This window comes from Perognathus longimembris, chromosome 1, assembly GCF_023159225.1.
Source record: "Perognathus longimembris pacificus isolate PPM17 chromosome 1, ASM2315922v1, whole genome shotgun sequence".
Taxonomy (NCBI): domain Eukaryota; kingdom Metazoa; phylum Chordata; class Mammalia; order Rodentia; family Heteromyidae; genus Perognathus; species Perognathus longimembris.
In genome coordinates this window covers 36,522,471-36,545,983 of record NC_063161.1, presented here as the reverse complement: position 1 = coordinate 36,545,983, position 23,513 = coordinate 36,522,471, and the positions used below count along the sequence as shown (strand labels likewise).

The window sequence follows — 23,513 nt, the reverse complement described above, 5'->3', positions numbered from 1 at the left end:
TATTTCTAAACTAGGAGCTTTCTCAGGGTTGCTAAATAAAATCTGAATGTCACAGAAAATGGCAATTAATTTTTATGTGGTCAAATATTAAAGACTTGTAAAGACTCTTTTTGTCTTGTGTATGTATGTGCATAGGTGTGCCAGCAAGTGTATAAAGCTGCTATTGGACCTTGGGTCTCAGGGCTTCATGCTCTCACTTAGCTTTTTCACTGTAAACTGTCTACCATTTGAGCCACACTTCCACTGCTGGCTTTTTGGTCACTGATTGGGGATAAGAGTCTGACTTTTGGGCTGGGAATATGGCCTAGTGGTAAAGTGCTTGCCACGTATACATGAAGCCCCAGTACCACATACATAGAAAAAGCTGGAAGTGGTGCTGTGGCTCAAGTGGTAGAGTGCTATCCCTGAGCAAAAAGAAGCCAGGGATGGTGCTCAGGCCCTGAGTTCAAGCCCTAGGACTGGCAGAAAAACAAAACAAAATAAAAAAGAGTCTGACTTTTCTGCCTAGGCTGGCAAAAAAACTATGAATATCACATCTCCATCTCCTGAGTAGCTAGGGTAACAGGTGTTAGCCACCAATGCTCATTTGTGGCAGGCAGTCTTAGCACAAATACTCTTAAAATTTACAGACTTACATTCATATATTACTTTTACTAAAGAATATTTGCATCTAAGGAAAGTTTTTAAGTTATGATTTGAGAATATATATGTTGTATAAAGTAAAAAATGACTCACAAGGAGACCTTTAGGCCTTTTTTGTTTCATCCATCATATTTTTAAAGTAAAATTTTGAATGTATTTGTATTCAAGTCTGTTTAGTTGTATTCTGACTCTTATAATTTAGAGCACTATTTCTGTATCTTAGGAAGCAGAGTACGGTGGGCATGATCAGATAGATTTGTATGACGATGTCATCTCTCCATCTGCAAATAATGGAGATGCCCCAGAAGACCGTGATTACATGGATACCCTCCCACCAACTGTTGGTGATGATGTGGGCAAAGGAGCAGCTCCAAATGTCGTCTATACTTACACTGGAAAGAGAATTGCATTGTATATTGGAAATCTAACATGGGTAAGTTAACATGAATTAAACCATTGGCAATTGATTTTTAACTTCTCTACAGTGTTTTTGTTCACTGTTCTGAGCTAAAAATTTGAAGTTAAAATATTTTTGTTGTTTGCCTATGTACAGAGAAAGGTGAAAATAAATACCTTTAAAGAAGCTATTCCAGTTCTAATTTTGAATCTTTGTCTTACATAATTGCTTTCACATTACTACTTCTTTCTCACTTGCAAATGTGTCAGATTTATCAAGAAAATGTTTTCTTGGAGTCTCAACCTAGAAATTTGATGTATAAAGGGAAAAGACATGATGGCACTCTGGTTTAAAAATACTGTTCATTTTCTAGTTCATATTCGAGATTTTAACTATCATTTCTGTTTTAAATTTGAGATCTGACTTACAGAAACTGCTTTATGTATTTAGTATTTTAATTTGGGATGTTCTTAAGACAGGTTAGTTGAGTACTTTTCTTACCAACATTCAAAGATAATTTGTTATAAGTAATCCATCTCCTGCTGCTCAATCTGAGCAATCTTCATAAAATAGAAAATAGCAGTATAGTTATGAGTGTAATTACTAAGTCAGATTTTGAACATAAGCCCCACTCTCTTGTCACTTTGGGCAAACTATTTATTCCTCTACAGTATTATAGGTAAAATTAGAATAACATTAGGACTTAGCAGTTAAATAGTTGATACAACATATAGTAGGTGGACCCTATATATAAGGGCTTTTTCTCCATTTTATATTCAAACATAAGATAAAATTTATTTTGCAAAATATTTTTCCTTAAAGGGAATAAATGATAAGTGAGATTAGTTTAGTTGGGAATTTAAAATTGTAGCAGTTTAGAGGCTGAGAATGTGGCATGCCTAGCATGTATGAATCCCTGAGTTAGATTCCTTAGTACCACATAAACAGAAAAAGCCGGAAGTGACTCAAGTGGTAGAGCACTAGCCTTGAATAAAAGCTCAGGGGCAGTGCACAGGCCCTGAGTTGAAGCCCTAGGACTGACAGAAAAAAGCCAAAAAAAAAAAAAAAGCAGTTTAAAGCTGAAAGAAATGAGAAACTGTTGGGAATTAAGGAAAAAAAAAAAAAACCTTACCTTATCTCCTTGGGTATGAACTTTATAATTTTCAAAACTTATCAGGGAAGCTGGGGTACTGGTGGCTCACACCTGTAATCCTAGCTACTGAAGAGGCTGAGATCTAAGGATTACAGTTAGAAGCCAGCCAGGGCAGGAAAGTGTGAGACTCTTACTTCCAGTTAACTGCCAAAAAAAGCCAAAAGCAGAACTGTGGCCCAAGTGGTAGAATACTAGCCATGAGCAAAAACGCTCAGGGATGGCCCAGGACCCAAACAAACAAAAACTTATCAGGGAATGAAGTTCTCAAGTGCTTTTGGGCTTTAAAAAATGGAACAAAAAAACTGAGGCTGACTGATAGAAACCATTCTTAGATTTGCAGTAAGCATTTTCTCTTGTTTATCTTTAAAAACAAAAGTAAATCCTGGGTATGTTTTAGTAGTTAATAAGGGGAAAATGTCTTACAGTGGACAACCGATGAAGACTTAACTGAGGCAGTTCATTCTTTGGGAGTAAATGATATTTTGGAGATAAAATTTTTTGAAAATCGAGCAAATGGCCAGTCAAAGGGGTAAGAATTTTTTTGGTGCTTTCCAAGTTAGTTTGTTATAAGGTTAATACTAACTGTTCACATGTATAGGACATATGATTGATTTGTTCTTTCATTTGTTTACCTTGTTATTTATCACACTAAGGCCAGAGTGGCTGGAGGTATGGATTTACTAGGCTGACTTTCTAATTTTCCTGTATTTTCTCCAATTGTGATTGAAATGACAATGTTGTGAATGTTTTCCCTGTGATTAACAGATGGGGGATGATGGGCAACTAGAAAATAATGTGAGTACCCTGGATGTTTTGCTTTATTTTCTTAATTACTAAAACATACAACTGAGATGATTCTGGGAATAATAATAAAATAGATACCCCAAATTAAGAAAACGAACTGCCATAATCTGAATATCTGCCGGTGATCATGTTACTGGATATATTTCTGTTTCCCTAAAAACAGTACATCTTAACCTTTCTTAATTTTGGAAATTTTGATTGTTTCTACATTTGCCTTTTATAAGAGTTACAGCAGAAACATTTTTTAGTTTTTTAAAGAATAAATTACTACCTGGATGTATAACATACACCTATGATCCCATACACTGGGGGAGTAGAGATCAAGAGGGTCACAGTTAGATTCCTGCCCAGGGAAAAAATCTCAACCAGCAAGCTAGGTGTGATGGAGCACAGTTATGATCAGGCTACAGGAAAATGAATGCAGAAAGATTGTGCGTCAAGGATGACCCTGTGTGCAATACCTTGAGAGCAATAAAGGGCTTGGGAGTAAGTAATTCACATGAGGGAGCACCTGAGTTCAAGCTCTGGTACTATGCCCCAAAAGGATGAAATACCAGATACAGAATAATAAAGAATGTACTGATTTTTTATGTTATTTTTTTAATGTCCATACATAGTAACAGTATTTTCCACAACTTGTGTAGAGCCTGACATTAATACCTTTGACTTTTATCATCTGTTTCCAGCCACCATCATCTCTCATTTGAACTTTTGCAGGAACTTTCAAACTGGTATCATTGCTCTTGCCCTAATCTCTAGTCTATTGTCCATATAGTAAGAGGGTTCTTGGTTTTTTGTTGTTGTTGTTTATTTTTAAATGATGTCATTATTTGTCTTCTCAGTGTCTTCAGAGTGCTTCCTGTCTTAAGAGTTGTTTCCTTGGTGCTCTGTGATCTTCTCATCCCACTTCTCTTAACTCAACTATTCTTAACAAGTTAGTCTTTGCTATTTCTCAGACAGATCCCTTCATAGGACTTTTTAACTGCTTGTTCTTCTTGGCCTGCTTCACCATGCAAATGTCCTAGTTCACTTTTTGTGCCTTTTTCTGGACTCAGACTGTATAATCATTTTCCCTTTCTTGACCATCCTGTGCAAAACAGCAGCCCTGTCAACTTATCACTATATTCTCCATTTATTTTTTTCTGTTATATTTTGCTTGTTCATTGTTTCATCTCCCACTAGACTGTAAGCACCATGAGAGCTGAGGTTTTATTTTGTTAGCTGTTGATTCTACAAACCTATTATAGTACCTAGCACGATAAGAGATGATTCCTAATGAATAATTGTTATATGTATTAAAATTTTTTGCACTTTTATTTGCCAGTCCTGGGGCTTGACTTTGGGCCCCAGCACTGCCCCTGGCTTCTTTTTGCTCAAGGCTAGCACTCTACCTCTTGGCCACAGTGCCACTTCCGGCTTTTTCTGTTCATGTGGTGCTGAAGAATCGAACCCAGGGCTTTGTGCATGGTAGGCAAACACTCCACCGCTAAGCCACAATCCCAACCCTTTTTATTTTTTTGTCCAGTCCTGGAGCTTGGACTTGGCTGCGTACTGTCCCTGGCTTCTTTTTGCTCAAGGCTAGCACTCTACCACTTGAGCACAATGCCACTTCTGGCCTTTTGTATATATGTGGTGCTGAGGATCCGAAGCCAGGGCTTCATGTATAGGAGGCAAGCAATCTACCACTAGGCCATATTCCAAGCCCTTGATGGAAGACAAGCACTTTTTTGTGTTTTGTTTTTGTGTGTGTGTTGGGGATCATACACAGTCCCTGAGAATACACTAAGGATATCCTGTACTATAGAGCTGTACTCCCAGTTCCAGTTAAATTATTTCTAAGAGTTAGCCAAGAGATTTCTTATTTTGATCAAATAGAATGTGTTGACTGGAATAGGATCTAGTAAAGACTCTGTTGAAAATAGAGAGGAAAGGGTTCCTAAAAGTCCCCCTCCCCAATAATGAAGAATATCTTAATATTTATACAAATTGGTAATTGTTCTTTTTTTAATTCTTTATTGAAATATAATTCATATACTAGAAAATTGATCTACTTAAAGTTTGTAATTCAGTGATTTTTTTTTTTTTAGTGCAAAAATTAAGCACCAATCTTAACTGTCTAATTTCAGGATATTTCATCACCTCTGGAACCCAACCACTTAATAAACTTTCTCAGATTTGCTTATTCTGTATATTTCATGTAAATGAAACCATGTAAGATGTGGTCCTGTGTGGCAGGCATTAGTATTTCTTTATATAGTTGAATAATAGCCCATTATGAGTATAGAATTATAAAAGAAACTTATAATTAGCTTAAACATTTGGATGGTTTCTGTTTTGTTTTTTCTTTTTTTTTTTCCTGTTCCTATCCTGGGGCTTGAACTCAGTGCCTGGGTACTGTCCCTGACTTTTGTCAAAGGCTGCCTACCACTTGCCACAGCTCCTCTTCTTGCTTTTTTTTAATTTTTGGCAGTTAATTGAAGAGCCACCAGTGCCCAGCAGTTTCTACTTTTGACCATTAAGTAACAAGTTCTTGCTAGGTGCCAGAGGCTGAGATCTGAGGATCATGGTATGAAGCCAGCTCGGCATTCTTATCTCCAGTTAAATGCCAGAAAAGCTGGAAGTGAAGCTTCAAGTGGTAGAACACTAGCACTGAGCAAAAAAAGCTCAGGGACAGTGCTCAGGCCCTGAGTTCAAGGCACAGGATCAACACAAAGAAACAGGAATAAGTCCTTAAGACTATGTTCTGGTTTTGTGTTAATATATACTTTTAGGAGTAAATTTACTGGGTTAGTGTCTATTAAACATTTTGAGGAGTTGCCAGGTTCTTTACCAAGGTGATTACACCATTTTGCATGCCCATTATTAGTGCATAAGGATTCTAGTTTCTTCCATATGTTGTTCACCAGCACTTGCTGTCGTTTTAATTATAGTCATCCAAGTGAATGTAAAATGGCATCTTCTCATTGTTTTGATTTATATGTCCCTGGTGGCTAATGGTGTTGCAAAAAGCCAAACCTGATTGTATAACCCAAATCCCATGAATTGATAGATATTTACCATATGTCTAGAATAATAGAATGCTAGTCATAAAAGAAGTAACATATATGATACATATTACAGCATGGGAAGACCTTAAGTACTTTTATGTTAAGTGAAAAGAGGTTGGTATGGACTACATATTATATATAATTCCAGGCTAGACAGACATGTAGAGCAGAAAATGGATATTTGGTTTCCTAATATAAATGGATGGGAGAAAATGGTAGCATGACAAAAATGTATGGAGTTCCTTTTTTGGGATGATGAAAAAACTTCTGAAATTGACTGAATTGATTGGTAGTGGCTCATATGTTATAAAATACAGACCTAGAAACATGAACTTTTGTATAGCTTTATGCAGTATTCTTAGGAGGGTTTGCTTTTTTTTTAAGATAAAAGTAAATGCAGTTTTTGGTTGTTGTTTTTTTAACTAACGTTAATCCCTCCTCACTTTCTACCTCCACCTCTTTAAAAACCTTTTAGATTTGCCCTTGTTGGTGTTGGGTCTGAAGCATCTTCAAAAAAGTTAATGGATCTGTTACCTAAAAGAGAACTTCATGGTCAGAATCCTGTTGTAACTCCATGCAATAAACAGTTCCTGAGTCAATTTGAAATGCAGTCCAGGAAAAGTAAGCAATCCCTCAGGGGCCTTTTAAAAAAGATGTGTATTTCAACCAATGTGCTAATACCATTTGTAAAGTGTTATATTAAGGAAGTTATCTGTAATATTTAGTTCACTGGATGAATTTGATTTAATTTCTGGTTATAACTGGACTGGAAACCTTCCATTCCATTTTTGTTCCGATGTCACAGACCTAATACTACATTTACTGCAGTGTTCAAGTTCTATAGTACTGCCATTCTTGTTCTGTCATTTCCATCATAAAGAAAGAAGGAAACTATTTTCTAATCCTTAGATTGAAACAAGGTTTTGTGGATATGTGTTATCATGGGGGAGATGTCACAGATAACCAGGAAAATGTTCATTGGCTTTTATTCTCAGCACCAAGCCCTTTAATTACTTGGTAAAGTGAATGTAGATGAGATTTGCCATTTCATACTTAAGAATTTCTACATTTCAAGGGTTAATATTAAAGCATATAGTTGATAGAAATTGAAGTATTTGTCTTTTAATGTTTGAGTACTTAAGAGTTAATTGAAAGAACATATTGTAAAATTTAAATTATCCATGCTCCTGAAATAAAAATTTCTGTTGAATTTTGGTCTTGGCTGCTGTAGAATATTAGTATTTTGAAAGTGACTCTTACTCAGTGGAAATACATTTATAATCTGGGTGTTTCAACACGTCAAAAGGTTTAAATAGATGTACATTTTTCCTAACCAAAGCTTCTCAATTAGTTTACACAGGTCTAAGTATCTGCAAGTTACTATGTAGTATAAATAAATGCTGAAATAGTATTGTTTCTGATAGCAGTGGTTACATTTCAGCCAACTGTTTTAATAAGTGCTATTTATGAGTATTTGGATGTTTGCAGCTACACAATCAGGACAAATGTCTGGGGAAGGTAAAGCTGGTCCTCCAGGAGGCAGTTCACGTGCAGCATTTCCACAAGGTGGTAGAGGACGGGGCCGTTTTCCAGGGGCTGTTCCTGGTGGGGACAGATTTCCTGGGCCAGCAGGACCAGGAGGGCCACCTCCACCTTTTCCAGGTAAAACTTTTATTAAATTACCATGGATAAAACATGTCTACCTAATTTCTCTTTTCCTTTTCTCTCTTTTTTCCAAGTAATGCATTATTAATGTGACTTACTCTCCTTGTTATGCTATTTTTGGAATCCAGGAAATTTGATCAAGCATCTTGTTAAAGGAACTCGGCCTTTGTTCCTGGAAACTAGGATTCCATGGCATATGGGGCACAGCATAGAGGAAATACCCATTTTTGGCCTAAAAGGTCTTTATTTTTCTCCAAACTTGCTTGACTTATATATAGAATATTTATATTCGTCTTATTTTCTTCTTTAAAAATCCTTTCAAGACCATTTCCCCTTGTTTCGCTTTCTAGCTTGGCATCAGAGTAGAATATAAGGTGGGTGATTTCACTGTAAGAAATGTGTATATGCTGAAAGATGGAAAATATAAGCAATATAGTCTTTCTATTGAAGTTTTTGCTTGAATAATTTTTCTTAAGTATAAATGGAACTAGTTAAATTTAATAAGAATATCTTTGACTTTTGTAGTTGTTAGAATAGATTAAAAGAAAATAATCATGGCCTATAAGTTATGCTTTAAAAGTATATTCTTGGCATAGAAAAGTTAAAATATCTTTATTAAAGTCCTTTTCTCTCTTTTTCTCTTTTTCTCTCCCTTCCCTCCCCCTTCTCTTCATAGCTGGACAGACTCCACCACGCCCACCCTTAGGTCCACCAGGCCCTCCTGGCCCTCCAGGTCCTCCACCTCCTGGTCAGGTTCTGCCGCCTCCTCTAGCTGGGCCTCCTAATCGAGGAGATCGCCCTCCACCACCAGTTCTTTTTCCTGGACAACCTTTTGGGCAGCCACCGTTGGGTCCACTTCCTCCTGGACCTCCACCTCCAGTTCCAGGCTACGGCCCTCCTCCTGGTCCTCCACCTCCGCAGCAGGGACCACCTCCACCTCCTGGTCCTTTTCCACCTCGTCCCCCTGGTCCACTTGGGCCACCCCTTACACTTGCTCCCCCTCCACATCTTCCGGGACCACCCCCAGGTGCCCCACCACCAGCTCCACATGTGAATCCGGCTTTTTTTCCTCCGCCAACTAATAGTGGCATGCCTACATCAGATAGCCGAGGTCCGCCACCTACAGATCCATATGGTCGACCTCCACCATATGACAGGGGTGATTATGGGCCCCCTGGGAGGTAAGTTAGCAATGAAACTACTTGATTAGTAAAAGATAGGAACAGTGACCACAAAATCATAACTGTAGAGAATATAAATATACCATTTCTGCTTTCCAGAAAGATTGGATTTCTAGCTACTACTTTATTGCAGCTGAAATAGAAAAGAATTTTTCTTAGACTTGTTCTTTGTGGGGAAAATGCATGCCAATTTAGGAAAATACTCTCAAGCATTTGTCATGAACTGCTAGTCTCGGTTGGTTTCCATTCATGTTATACTGCTAGTACGTTACTGTTTTATACTATTAGTAACTTACAGAAAATATGGTGATGACTAACAATTTAAAGATTATTTTTCTTTTGTAGGGAAATGGATACTGCAAGAACACCATTGAGTGAAGCTGAGTTTGAAGAAATCATGAATAGAAATAGGGCAATCTCAAGCAGTGCTATTTCAAGAGCTGTGTCTGACGCCAGTGCTGGTATATCTTCAGTATTCTTATATTAAGATGACCGAAAAGCTTAGGTGTAGTCTTAAAGATGGGTCATTTGTTTGTAATGTTGATTTTTCCCAAATCATTGTCTATCATTTGTTTTAAAATTGAAGGAAGCTGTATTATAGTGGAGTGGAAAGACCATGAATTTTGCTAGTAGGTTTAGATTTAAGTAGTAACTTTGGCATTTAATGGTATAGGGACCTAGGCAGTTCATTTTATTCTTATAGTAAGTAAATGGTAAAGTCCTTTATTACTCTTATCTGCAACTTGTTAGGTGATATTTTGGAAAGAATTTTTGTTGGAGATAATTGCTTTTCCTTGTCCTCTGTAGGTGACTATGGGAGTGCTATTGAGACATTGGTAACAGCAATTTCTTTAATTAAACAATCCAAAGTATCTGCTGATGATCGTTGCAAAGTTCTTATCAGCTCTTTGCAAGATTGCCTTCATGGAATTGAATCCAAGTCATATGGATCTGGATCAAGGTAATATTTTCTGGTCTCATCTATTAGAAAAACAGTAACTGGTTAACAAAAAGATTGAAAAACTATGGGGATTTAAATAAGATTCTGACTTTACGACTTACTTGTTCTTATCCCTAAAGGAAATGTTAGGTATTTGCCAGACACAACTGGCTCATATAATCTTAGCTACTTAGAATAAAGTCAGTGAAACTCTTCAGTTAACTAGCAAAAAGTTGGGAGTGGAGCTGAGGCTCAAATGGTAGGGCACCAGCCTTTGGCAAAAAAGCTAAGGGACAGCCCCTAAAACTAATCAGGGTTACTTGAACACGAGTACTGCAGTACCATGATAGCTAATCTTATAACCGAGGCAGCTATTAAGACAGTATGGATACTCTGACAAAGTAATTCATATATCATCATGTTATTCAGAATAGCATACAATTGAAAACTTATCAGATATTTTTATTTCTCAATTTTTCCATCACTAGTTCTGGACTGTGGTTGGGTGATTAAACCCATAGAAAATAAATTGACAAATAGGAAAGGACAACTTGATTTTTAAAACAATCCAATTGTGGAAAGCATTAATCCAGTAATTTCTTTTAGAAGACGTGAACGATCAAGAGAAAGGGACCATAGTAGATCACGAGAAAAGAGTCGGCGTCATAAATCCCGTAGTAGAGATCGCCATGATGATTATTATAGAGAGCGAAGCAGAGAACGAGAGAGACACCGAGACCGTGACCGAGACCGTGACCGAGAACGTGACCGAGAACGAGAGTATCGTCATCGCTAGGAGGTGAGTATTTTTTGTTCCTATTAAATTTAATGTTTATATTATTAACAGTAATTCCAAGGCTACTGTTTATACAGTACATACCTACTTTTAAAATGGTCCAAGTAACTTGTTCTGAATTAATCTTCTGGCAACACATGAAACAAATAACAGGTAAGCCATGACAGGTAAAAATTTTGAAATTCTATCTGAATGTTGTATTGCTGAGTTACCACTCTTCAGTTTTGGAGATCTAATGGTCTAAACTAAAATTGTCTAAATGGTCTAAACTAAACTAAAAATTGTGATTCTTGTAATATAATTTGTGTGTGATTTAAATTATTTAAAATGCAAAATGCAGGGAGTTCTTTCAGGGGCTTGGAATTTTAAAAATTAAGTTTCTATTAAGCTAATTTTTTCTCTGAAACTTCTAAAGAAAAGCTAACAGTGATAGTAGTTTATAATATAGAAGGTGTTTTTTCAGCATTGAAAGTGCTTTTCTCTTTTAAATTGTGTTACGCCATACATCCTAGGTTAGAAATTACCTTAAAGTAAATTTTTTTGGTGTTTCATTCATAAATCATAATCATTGTCTTATTTTCTGTATTTAAAAATATTTCTCATGTACATTTTTCATAAAATAAGAGTTGTCTGTTTATGCTTCATTTTCCCATGTAATTTTTTTAATATTTGTAAACTGCATTCATGTGAACAGTGGGAGGAGTACTATAAGGCTGTATATGTGATACAAAGATGGGATTATGTAAATAGTTTTTTTCTGTATTGGTGTCAGATCAAGTTTAAATTAGGCTTAAAACAAATCCCTCTAGGTAAATATTCTGTTGTTCTTTTTAGTGATCATGATCATAGGAAACAATGATAGTAAAATTACTAGTATTAAAATTATAATGGGAAAAATCAAGAGCTTTAAGAAGTATATGGGATTTTCTGTGTTTGCTCTTTTTATTTTGCTGATACTGGGGCTTGTTCTCAGGGTCTTGCTCTTGTTTGGCTGTTTTTGCTTAAGGCTGGCACTCTGGCAACTTGCCACAGCTTTACTTCTGGCTTTTTGCTGGTTAATTGAAGATGAGTCTCACAGACTTCACTGGCTTTGAATGTCCTTTTCAGCTTCCTGAGTTGCTAGGATTGAAGGAGAGAGCCAGTACTTTTTCTAAACGTAGATAAATCTCCAACCATATTTGGGAAATGTTGATATAATAATGACTCTTGTCTTGAATAACATACTGTTAAGTTTCAAATGCTTTTGTGACAGTATAGGAGTTTCTTTTAACCTTAACAGACACATAGTAAATCAGATAATTTTTTTTAATTTAGAAAATAAGCATCTAAGTCTTATTTTTATGGAACCTATTTTTACTATATACTAGTTACAATTTTAAGAACATTTTAAAGGAAGAAGGCCTATTTTACTACTTTCCCTTGCTTTTGGGATATGCAGTATCTTGATACATTGACTATCTTGAATATTTACCAAAACTTTTCAAATAGTTCATGTGTTTTATTACAAAATTAAATGATTCTCAAAGCATTCCTCTGAGACAAAACATCTTCCATTTTAAGACCCAAGATTACTGAAATTGTTAGCATTTGGATATAAAAACTGAATGTGGTATTATGTACACTTACTTAAACACTTATTATGAATGTAGCCTTTTAACTGATCCTGTCTTACGAAAAGATTCTTTATGTCTATCAGTTGTTTAAGGTAGATTTTGGCCAAGTTATTGCCAGAAATGTTTAACCGTTAGCTACTTCATTTATAGAAAGGTATCGGTTTTACAAGTCACATACATTTTTCACACTTTTGTCATTTGTTATCAACTAGCCTTTTATTGAAGGCATGATCTTCAAAATGAGATGTGTTCATCAGGGGTTTTCTAGACAACTTATATCCAAAGTTAATGATAGGTTTTTCTTTTCTTTTCTTTTTTTACTAGTTTTAGTAAACTAGCCCAGTCAACTAAGTACATTCTTTCTGAGAAGTCCATTGTTAATGTTAAATGCTTGGAATTTACCCAGTAATGAGTACACCTAAATTCCTAATGACTTGAGTTTCATTACACTCAGACTTTAACTATAAACTTCTAACATGCAAACTATTGTTGATACTTTTCTTAACCACCAATGTACTACACCAAAATTTCCATGTTTTTATTTGTACATTAATCAAAATTTAATTGTAATATTGTTATGCCTTCATCTAAGCAAAATTCTCCCTAAGACTTTCCAGTAGAAAAAATTCTGTTACACTGGATTATTGTGCCTTTGCTATATGAAATAGTATTTGTTTTGGAAGTAAGACTTCAAAAAGGGAATGGGGAATGGGATTGGATATATTCAAGTAAAAAACTTTCTTTAAACAAAAAAGTATATTGCAAGTTTCATTACCATCATGAGGTCTGTTGTTGACTGACTGACCTCTTGAGAAGTTTTAAAGTATGAGTCCTTTTTAAAAAATGAGTCCTCAAAGCTTTCACACAAATCTTAAACAGAATGAGGGTGACTAAAAGCTATAGTGAATGCCAATAAATAGTAAGTTTGTGTACAAATTAAAATGTAATACATTTTTAAAGTGATGATGAATGGGTAAAAGGGCAAGTTCTTAACTGGAAACTTGATGTTAGTAAGCTGTTAAATATCTGTCCCATTTAAATTTTTTTGTATTTGAAATGTTGGGTACTGCTAATTACATTCTCATTTTAAAAATGTATTGCTTTTTCTAAAAGCATTCAATATCTGAGCTCTAAAAGACAGCTCCAATGCGAAAATACCAGGATTGTAAATTTCAAAATGTCATTGTGCTTTATATTCTGTAATTTTGGCCTCTATTCTCAGACCACTCTGAGCAAAATAAAGGTGATTTAAGATTGTTTATTTTTTACAGAAATAATTTTACTGTCACAGTTGAGTTTTAGCTTCCATTCCTCTAAGTACTTGTTTGGAACAGTGGTATGCAGTAGATGTCTGTTAAAAACTCAGTTTTTGTGTACTGAAGAGTAATGAAAGCAAGTTATTTGCCCTAAATTCCCTATGTGCAGGCTTTTTTCTCTTACTCTTACAAGGTTTTATGTGTTCCTTATTATTTTCTTTTTTAAAAAAGAATATTGTATGGGGATCTGGATTAATAACTATACTTTGACTACATGATTATCATAAATACCTTTGTTGCTTATTAAATTTTTGTGTTAATTTAGAGAAAGCCAAAAGAATAAAAATTTGTGTTTGTATGTTAAGATATTTCATACCCCTAGGAATTAGTGTTATATTGAGGGTTTTTTTGTGAAAATTCTCTTGACTGCCTTGATGAATAATTGGCTGTAATAAGATTTAAAAACTATTTTGCAACTTTTAGATCATTTGAGATTTGCTTAGTATTCTCAGTTCTGTGTTGCTTTCTGTTTTCTCAGATATCTTCTCTGCTTCATGTGAATATTCTAGCCTTTTCATATCTTTAGCTCAATTTTTCTTCGTTTAGTATTATTTGCAAAATTGGTCTCATGATACAGCTTTATTATTTGGATTGACAAGGCTCTCTTACTTGAAGTGACAAGAAAAGGTTGGAGGTGATCCCTTGAATGGATGTATAGTATGTTTTGCTCACTGTGGTTTAAGAATAAAATTTTGTTCATAAATGATTAATGGTCCCTGTTTTTAAAAAAAAAAAAAGTTTAATGCCAATGTGAGTCACCTTGCTCTTAGCTTCATCTCAGTGTAAAATTTACTACCATTGTTTTAGTTTGTAAATTAGATTGTTTTGAATAATGTTCTAACAAATATTCAGCATTGTTTTTTTAAAAAAACTTTATCAGTAAGGGATAAGAGTACCATTTATGCTATCCAAATTTATCAATTTGCTCAGTAGTAGTATGCTTTAAAGTGGCAGTGAATTCTAAATAACGAACAGCTTATTTTGAAATGTCCATTCTTGTAAACCTTTTTTGGGCAATGCTGATTTTTCTTTGTAATGAGCTCATTTCTATTTATTTAACTGCCTAGAGCAGGAATTGTGAATGTTTTATAGAGTAATTAAATGTTTTAGTTGAAATAAGGTAAGTATATGATGTCCAGAGATAGAAAGATGAAAATGTGGAATGTTTTGGTAACAAGTAACTTTTTGTAAGCATCAATAACAAATGAGTATTTTTGTATAATATGTTCTATAATTTCAAGAATATAACATGTAAACATTTCTCTGGCTCACTTCATCTCCATTCTTGCAGGAATAGGAGAAATTTTCACATCTGAAAGAATGTATTTTATTTCATTGAGTTAAAAACAGTGCATCTCTAAAATTTTGAGAATCTTTAATTTTATATATTACAAACTATGAAGCCCTATCAGATACATATTTAAATACAATTTTTAAATGTTTACTTAAAAGGCTGATAACAAAATTGCTTAGATAGCTTCTAAGGCACTCATTTGAGTTGTTAATGTTTGATCACATTGCAAATTGCATATAATTTTCTGAATATTGAAATTTTGCTTTAGTGATCACTTTTAAGACTTAAAAGCTGTAGGTTTTATTTGTCATCTTAGTTGCTTCAGCAAGTGTTTATATGGGTTCCTGTTATAACTAATAATAGCTCAAGCAGGTATATGTGGCTTTGACATAGATTTGAACAAATGCTATTCTGAAAACCAAGAGCATTGAATGTATTTGTTATTTTAAACTTTTTATATCTGTGTAGATGTCTGCTTAGACATTTGAGACTAATATGGAATTCAATGATTGGAAATGGGTTGTGTTGCCTTCAGACTTTGCTTTGTAAAATTTGTATTTCCAAGTGAATCAATTGTAAAGTGTTTAGATGTAGAAATAAATCTTTCTAGGACTTTTACCCCCTAAGCCTGTATGGTAAAGATTAAGATCACTTTATAGTCAAGACCTATTTATAAAATATAATCAAACCAATGATGGGAGAGTGAATCAGTTGCATGTAGGTGTATATTGAAACTTCATGAACAGTATTTTCTTAAAAAAAAAAAAAAGAAGAAGCAAAATTTTCTAGTGAATGATAATAACATTTTCATTATGTGCTTTTTTGGCCAGTCCTGGGGCTTGAACTCAGGGCTTAAGCTCTATTCCTGAGCCTCTTTGTGCTTAAGTCTAGCACTCTGCCACTTGCGCCTTTTTCTGAGTAGTTTATTGGAAATAAGAGGCTCACATACTTTTCCTGCGTGGGCTGGCTTCAAACAAACTGTGATCCTCAGATCTCAGCCTCATACTTATATGCATGAGTTGAGCCAGTGGCGCACAACTACCATGATTTTTTTGTGTGTGTAGTATGATGTTTTCTTTTAATAATCTATTCCCTTTCAACAAAGCAAAAAAATTTAGTAAGATAACATTCTTTTGCGGTAGTTACCTATCATTTTTTCTTACTGGAATACAATGCTTTGACTTTGTCTTATGCTTTACCTGAATGCAGATAATGTTTAGAAAGTATAGGTCGTTGGTAGGGTGCTTGGTTTGCATGGCATTAATTAGGTCCTGGATTCAGTCTCCTATACCAGCACCAAACAGTCAAAACCACATCCCAAGTAACAAAATAGTTGAAAAGCTGCCATTTAAGTTTTGTCCCTTAAATAGAAACTCTTTAGAAGAGAAAGACCCTGATGTGTTTTTCCCATTGCAGCTCTATTCCTGGGCAATGGGTACTAATGTTCTTAAATCCTCCTGCTTACCTTAAAGGAAAAATGATATAAAAGGAAATTTAAAGCTGTAGCAAAAAATTATCCTTAGTTGTAAAGAAAAAAGTTGTTAGCTCTGAAATTACTTTATTAAAATGCCCCTTATAATTTATATTTTCAATATCTGGTATTTCAGTGATCACTCATCCAAATTAAGCAATTATGAATCTCTTAACTGAAGTTTGCATATATGTGTATCTTTTGAGATTTTTAGTTTACCCACTTTATTGTTTGTTTGTGTTTTTGCCCCCCTTTTGTTTATGTGAGTTTTCAGTAAAACTCATTGTGTAGATACCCATTTTGCTAGGTTTGGGTTAGTTTCTATACTGCATTAGGTATTTTGACATAGGTGGAGTAGTGAAAGTAAATGTCTCAAATTTGTATTATGTCTAAAGATTTGTACGTTGATGTCATTTATTTACGTGTCCATACTGAGTTATTTATAACTTCTGTAACATGGAGCATCATTTGATCTATTACAATTGCAGAAGTTCCTGTATACTGTTAAATAGTTAATTTGTCAATCTTATTGCACTTTATGTTCAGTTCAACATTTAATTGTTAAATGAGTTACTATAGAATTGATAATGTAGGTGAATGAAAAATACCTACATTAAAAATCATCTGGGCATTTTAAAATTTATTTTTGCAGTATGCATAATTTAGAAAATAAATGACTTATGGCTGTCTCCATCATCACAGAAACAGTAGCTGCTGAATTTGTTTCTGCTTGTCCCTAAATTCCTTTTTTAAAATATATTCTGCAAAATAATGTCATTATGATAACCTAACTAAATTTCAAAAGAAGAATGAAATGGGAATGTCTCATTTTGAATCATCATATAAATTGGGAGCATTTCTCCACCACATAGGCAGCTACTGTTTCATTTAATTCTTGTGTTAGAATACATTAACAGTGAAGTGGGTGCACGACTTGTGTATGTATAGTAAAGCCAGCTTTTTTCTGTGTATTATGGGGTATAGCAAAATCTACATCACAAATTTTAACACATTACAGCTGAAGGAAGAGGAACACCTTCCAAGACAAAAGTCTTCATGAGAGAAAAGTGACGCTTGTCCAGCAGTTTGCTTCTTGTGATTGAACTGAACCTGTAAGGATTCATGGATAAACTGAACAGGAATAGATCTGAATAAAGCAAATCTGCATAAATGGTAACCAGTAGCTCTACTTTATTTTTTATGTTGCTTAACTGTTTTATTTGAAGGAAACCTGTGTGATTAAAAAGTTAATAGCTTTTGCAACTTTATTACTGGTTATATACATTTGGCCATTATAATGTGCAAGCAATTGGAAAAAGTCAAGTACATGCTTGTTTTTATAGTAGTTGTTTGTTGTTAAAAAATGTTCATATGATAATGTCTGTAAACAGCACCACTTTGATTACAATAGATGTAGTGTTGTAATAAACTGTTTAATGGGGCTGATGTGTAAAGCTGTTCAAGTTATTTGATGTTTACACCTCAGGGAAAGTCTTGTGTTCAGCAATATCTAAAGATAATGTTACTATGACAACATTTTTACTGTCCTTTAAAAAAGCATTGCAATAGCATTTTTTTGGATATGCATCAATCTAATCTTGCGTTCAGTGAATTAAACATAACTAATTAAGTGTCTCTTGCCCTTGGTTTTGATATTAGAATAGGTGATTACATGGATATTTAATATTTCTATATTCTGCTTTTCTAGCTGTTTTTACCTAGTTAGCTTGTGACTTTGCTGAATGGTATGTAAACTTGTAAAAACTACAATTTGACAGACATAGCAATCCAGTCAATGTGTTAAGAGTTCCCAAATTTGAGGTTATTACATTTTAGTAAAAAGTCGTGTATGTGCTTCAGTAGTGCAGCGTAACTACAACACAGATGTACTGAGACACTTAATTGTGAACTACTAGTATTAATGAGAGATTTTGGTAATTCTGATTTGATGCCCAGTGATTTGCTGTTTTTTTATTGATAACACTTATGGTTTAGATTTGAACCCATAGGCCGTGTACATACAGCCATGCAACAGATAAATGTGAGTGAAAAGAACCTTAGTTTTATTTCCAGTTGGTATAGTTTCTGAAAGACATGATATTCTGATAGGGTTTATTCCTAGAGTGTGAGTAGTGGGAGGTTTAGTAGTATCATCTCCACAGTTCAAGAACTTGAGTGTTCATGCAGCCTATTGATTTATAAGGAAGATTTTGTTTTGTCGTCCGTCCCTCCCAATCTGCCTTAAAAAAAAGGCCTACATTTAAAGCACTTGGTTTGCATGGGTTAATTAGCAGAAGTGGATGTAAATTTGATTAGCTATTTTTATAAGAAGGTAATTCTGAAATCACTATATAAATTTGAGTTAAAATCTTTTAAGTTAACTTTTGTTTTGTTTTTCTGGTACTGGGATGTGAACTCAGGCCAGGGTGCTTTCCCTTAGCTTTTTGTGCTCAAGACTGGCGCTCTACCACTTGAGCCACAGCTCCACTTCCAACTTTTTACTGGTTAATTGGAAATGAGAGCTTCATGGACTTTTCTGCCTGGGTTGGCTTTGAAATGCATTCCTCATATCTCAGCCTCCTGAGTAGCTAGGATTACAAGCATGAGCCACCAGAGCCGGGCTTTGCTTTCAGTACATTTTTAATGATTTGATCATCTATGAGAGGTATCCTGATTGTACACATTGGTTTTTTTAAAGATGGCTAAAATTTAGGACAGTGCTTGAAGTACTTAGGAGCCCTAGATATATGTAATATGCAACTATAGAACCCCTCTAGAGATTTGCCTACCATTCTTCAGTTTTGTCTTGTCTGCTATCAAGCCACCTACAAAATTATAGCTGTTTCAAATACCTACATTACTGCCAATTTTATTTGAAAACATTTTATGGTTGGAATATCTGTGCATGAGATCATTGGTGTTTAACAGAACTGTTTTCTCTTAGAAATTTTAAAAGATATTTCATCTTGTTGAAAATGACCTTGCTTTTATAACATTTAAGTTGTATCAACATCTATTTTCATGTTTTGTGTATAATAGGTGTTGTAAGTTTTTGTCATTTCTTAGCTTTTTTATATAGTTTTTAATTACAATGCCCTATTGTGAAGAAGTTTGGACGTACATATATTACAAGGGAAATTAGTTAATAGTAAGATTAAAAGGTAAGTAAAATGTCCATGAGAATAAATTTTTCTCTGAACAATTTTAAAATGGAATTAAAAATACTTAACTATACTTGAAGTGAAACTGGAAATTTTGTACTAATTTAATCCTTCATTTTCCTTTTTATTTTTTAATCATTAGGACCCGTTATAATTGCTCTTTTATATCACTATTCTCTCTGTGGCTAATTTCATTACATGACTTTGGTTGCAGACAGTGTGAGTGTCTTAGAATTGGTTGCTGCTAGACCGTTTTTAAGTATTGCCAGAAGATAACTTTTTGGTTTAACTGAGTAATTTTTTGAAATCCTCTACCTGATAACACATGAATGTATAGCAGAAAAGGTAAAAATTGCAAACCTTGTTTTATTTGTCATGACCCTTCTGTTGTTTATGAGCTAATGTTATTTGAAAACTCTTTTTTTAATGTGTAAAAACAGTCCAAAGAGAAATTTTTACAAACACACCAAAAAAGAGACACTTTTTTATTTTCTAAGTCACAATAACTAGTAGATGAGTGGATTTTCAATCATAGCATTTACTGGTGTGATGCAGGTACATTCCTTTCAGCTAGTAGTAAAGTTACAAATGATGTTTCAGCACCCAAATGATTATGTTTCTAAAGCAGCACTTTCAATTGAAAATGCTGCTTTTGGTTAAAGGAAGTATGCTATGGAATGGATATCTCAATGTAAATTCAGAAGTGTTTATTTTTTATCAGTTTTCATTAGCAAGATTGGAAAACTTGCTGTGGCTATTGACCATACTTTAGACTGTATCATGTAATGGCTCCTTTACCCAGAATATTCTTAAGCAGTTCACTATAATTTAGAGTTCACAAATAACTTCTAGCTTAAGGTATTATTTTCATTTTATTCTCCTATGGAGAATGTTGCTTTAGTTTTTACTAGTTTAAGGTCAATTCTAAAAGTAAACAGATTTTAATGAATGTTGTACATTGTTTTATAGTGAAAGGGAAAAATGTTGAAAGGGTAAAAATTCTTTCCCTTACATGTTAAAATGTGCCAATAACCTAAATATATACTGTTTTATATAAGATGCTACCAGACTTTTCTGTTGGGACTGGTCTCAACATTTTGGTTTTCTTACCTGAATAATCATTGCCTTTTCTGTATTTTATAAGGTGGTTCCAATTTTATGTTTTAAGCTTCATCTTAAATTATTTTAAGAGGAAGTATGTTTTTATTCTTTACCTGAGAATACAGTGTTGAGATTCTCACTGCTTTATAGATTGACTGCTTTAAAAATTTTACTCATTTACTTCATTTGCATCATAGTCTTCTGTAATGTTTCCCCCAGTTGTATGTACTTAAATGCACATTTATCAGTTGTTCTTGTGCTAAAATGATTGAGAAACGTTTGAAGTGGAGCATTATTCTATTTTCCTGTCCTTACACTGTGGTTTTTTGTTGTTTTTGTTTTGTTTTTCCAACATTAACCTTCAGTTGGAAACACTGCTGTGTTTTTTTAGCAACTTCACTCTTAGAAGCCTTAGACTAATATTTTAAATAAAACAACCAAAAATTACACATTTATCAGAATGTGGCCTTATATCTGGCATTCCTAGTGTTAATGATTTATAATTTTTAGAGAAATGAAGATTCAAGATTAAAGTTTCTTAAGTCAAAATAGAAAATGTTAACTGTCTAGGCTTCTGGGAGGAAGTTCTTAACGTTTTCTTGGCATTAGAAAGTAGCAATATAGATTTATGAATATTTAAAATATTCAGTCAGTTTAGATTGATTTAAGTTTGTCTTAACCAACACTTTAAATTTTCAGGTTTTTGACATTCTCTGAATATAGCTGCTATTATGTATGGGATGTGTAAACACTTGGCTACATACAGACAGATTTCAAAGTTCTAAAGACTTTCTGCAACATTGACATTGTAATGGGAAGCTTTTCAAATATTAGATCGAATTTAATTGAAGTCACACAAATCTTGAAGTAGTTTTTCAAGTGAGAGTATCCTAAAACTTCATTATGGGTGAAAATGCTTTACATTAATTTCATGATTGAGCAGACCCTGCATTTCACTTTGAAGGTGTGTTCTTTGTTTCATTGTTACTGCGTAACACCTCTCAGCATTCTGTAAGCTAAATTATTTTAAAATATGATGGTAAATTCATTTTATTTTTTTACTTTGAAAAATGTAGTACTCAGGTGGTATTTAATGGGAAATGATGCTTTGGGGTGAATCATAATATATTTTAAGGAAAACAACTATAACATTGGTGACTTTAGCCTTAAGAAAGGTCTGTTCCTTCTTACTCTGCATCCCATGGTATATTAGCGAAGTAGTTTACAACCCAGTACAGCCTTACAGAGTTGTTTTACAATTTTTAATGGAAAGCCCTTAGCAACAACAAAATGTGTCATATTACAAATATCCATGAATTGCCGAATCGCTTTGTAAATAATTTGTCTAATATCAAAAGACCAAAGAAAGTCTCACAATTCTAGCTATTAACTATGATGATGACTTCATAATAAGTTCTGTGCAAAAGGTAAGAGGATATTTGCTCAAATAGATAAAAGTTTTTGATGTCCATCAGAACCAGACTTCCATATTAGCTTTTTTTTAAAGCTTATTCCTATTTTATTAAAATGTTTGTAATTGCAATTTTGTGTTTAATGTTTACTTTGTCCTTTCTTCCTTTAGCATTTAGGTGACTGTTCAGCAGTTTGCTATATGGCTATTGTCGGCCTTAAACTGCATTAGTAACAAGCATGATATTTATCTTGTATTGAAAATAAACCAGTTTTGATAGTACTTTGCAGTTTGTCCTTTTTGTCTGGCTTATAGTTTATTAACTTAATAACTGTTGTATGTGATTTTGAGATAAGTAGTCTATTGTAAGTCTGCAACATAACAAATAGAACTGTTGTCCCATAGCCAGTCTCCTGAAGAGGTGATTTTACTTTGTATTGATGATTTAGTGCTCTCAAAGGAGATGAAACATAAATATAAATGCTGTTTGTCTTTACATCTAAGATTAGGAAAACATTTGTATACTCTTAGAGACTTTTTTTTTGGCCAGTCCTGGGCCTTGGACTCAGGGCCTGAGCACTGTCCCTGGCTTCTTTTTGCTCAAGGCTAGCACTCTGCCACTTGAGCCACAGCGCCACTTCTGGCCATTTTCTGTAGATGTGGTGCTGGGGAATCAAACCCAGGGCTTCATGTATAGGAGGAGGCAAGCACTCTTGCCACTAGGCCATATTCCCAGCCCAGTCTTATACTATTGATGAAGAAAAAAAAATTTTTTTCTAGGTAACAGCAAAAAATTACCAGCTTGAAAACATGGTACTTTTTTTTTTTTTTTGGCCAGTCCTGGGGTTTGAACTCAGGACCTAGGCACTGTCCCTCAGCTTCTTTTGTTCAAGGCTAGCACTCTGCCAGTTGAGCCACAGCTCCACTTCTGGCTTTTTCTGCATATGTGGTCCAGAGGAATCAACCCAAGGCTTTTTATGCATGCTAGACAGGCACTCTACCACAAAGCCACCTTCCCAGCCCTCTAGGGTACTCTTTACACAGATTTATTCTCACTAAATCCTGTGTGTTAGATGTATCAGGCTCTGATTTCTCATCTGTAAGCTTCAGAGTGTGTTTATGGTAACATTTCTGAATGACTAGAAGTGACCATGTGAGAATAATTTACCGTCACTGGAATCCCTTTTAGTGCCTCTGTACTTCAGGTTTACTTTGGTTCCTGTTAAAAAGATGGCATTCACTAGTCCCCATATGTGTAGAGCTGAGATTCCTGTATAGCCTGTAAAAACAGAATATTTAAGAAAAGATTATTGGAATCTGACCAAGTGATTTAGCAAGTTTTATAGGGATCAGTGTGGCCTTTTCAGTGAAGAAGAAACGATTTCCCCATTCCTCTTGGCAATGTTTTCCCAGCCATTGCTATAATTATTAGTAATGGTTTTCAGTTCTGTCCTAGTATCACCCTTTACTATTTCATTAAATAATATCTTGGATTGTTGTGTGCCAATTCATTTTGATCAC

The 23,513-nt window shown here is 34.3% G+C and overlaps 1 protein-coding gene across 4 annotated transcripts in view; it reads left to right on the top strand.

Moving 5' to 3' along the window:
- The window catches only part of Cpsf6 (cleavage and polyadenylation specific factor 6), a 31,297-nt gene extending 9,026 nt beyond the window's left edge, over positions 1–22,271 (top strand). The window contains exons 2-11 of one of the 4 annotated variants that reach the window (XM_048359860.1): positions 866–1,075; positions 2,618–2,721; positions 6,519–6,664; positions 7,532–7,705; positions 7,837–7,947; positions 8,385–8,889; positions 9,235–9,350; positions 9,697–9,850; positions 10,436–10,628; positions 17,338–22,271. In XM_048359860.1, coding sequence (XP_048215817.1) covers positions 866–1,075; positions 2,618–2,721; positions 6,519–6,664; positions 7,532–7,705; positions 7,837–7,947; positions 8,385–8,889; positions 9,235–9,350; positions 9,697–9,850; positions 10,436–10,625 — 1,710 coding nt within the window. In that variant the 3' untranslated portion in view covers positions 10,626–10,628; positions 17,338–22,271. The remainder of the gene's footprint in view (positions 1–865; positions 1,076–2,617; positions 2,722–6,518; positions 6,665–7,531; positions 7,706–7,836; positions 7,948–8,384; positions 8,890–9,234; positions 9,351–9,696; positions 9,851–10,435; positions 10,629–17,337) is intronic. The other 3 variants (XM_048359870.1, XM_048359880.1, XM_048359888.1) reach the window with 3 other exon arrangements.
- Positions 22,272–23,513: the final 1,242 nt, after the last annotated feature.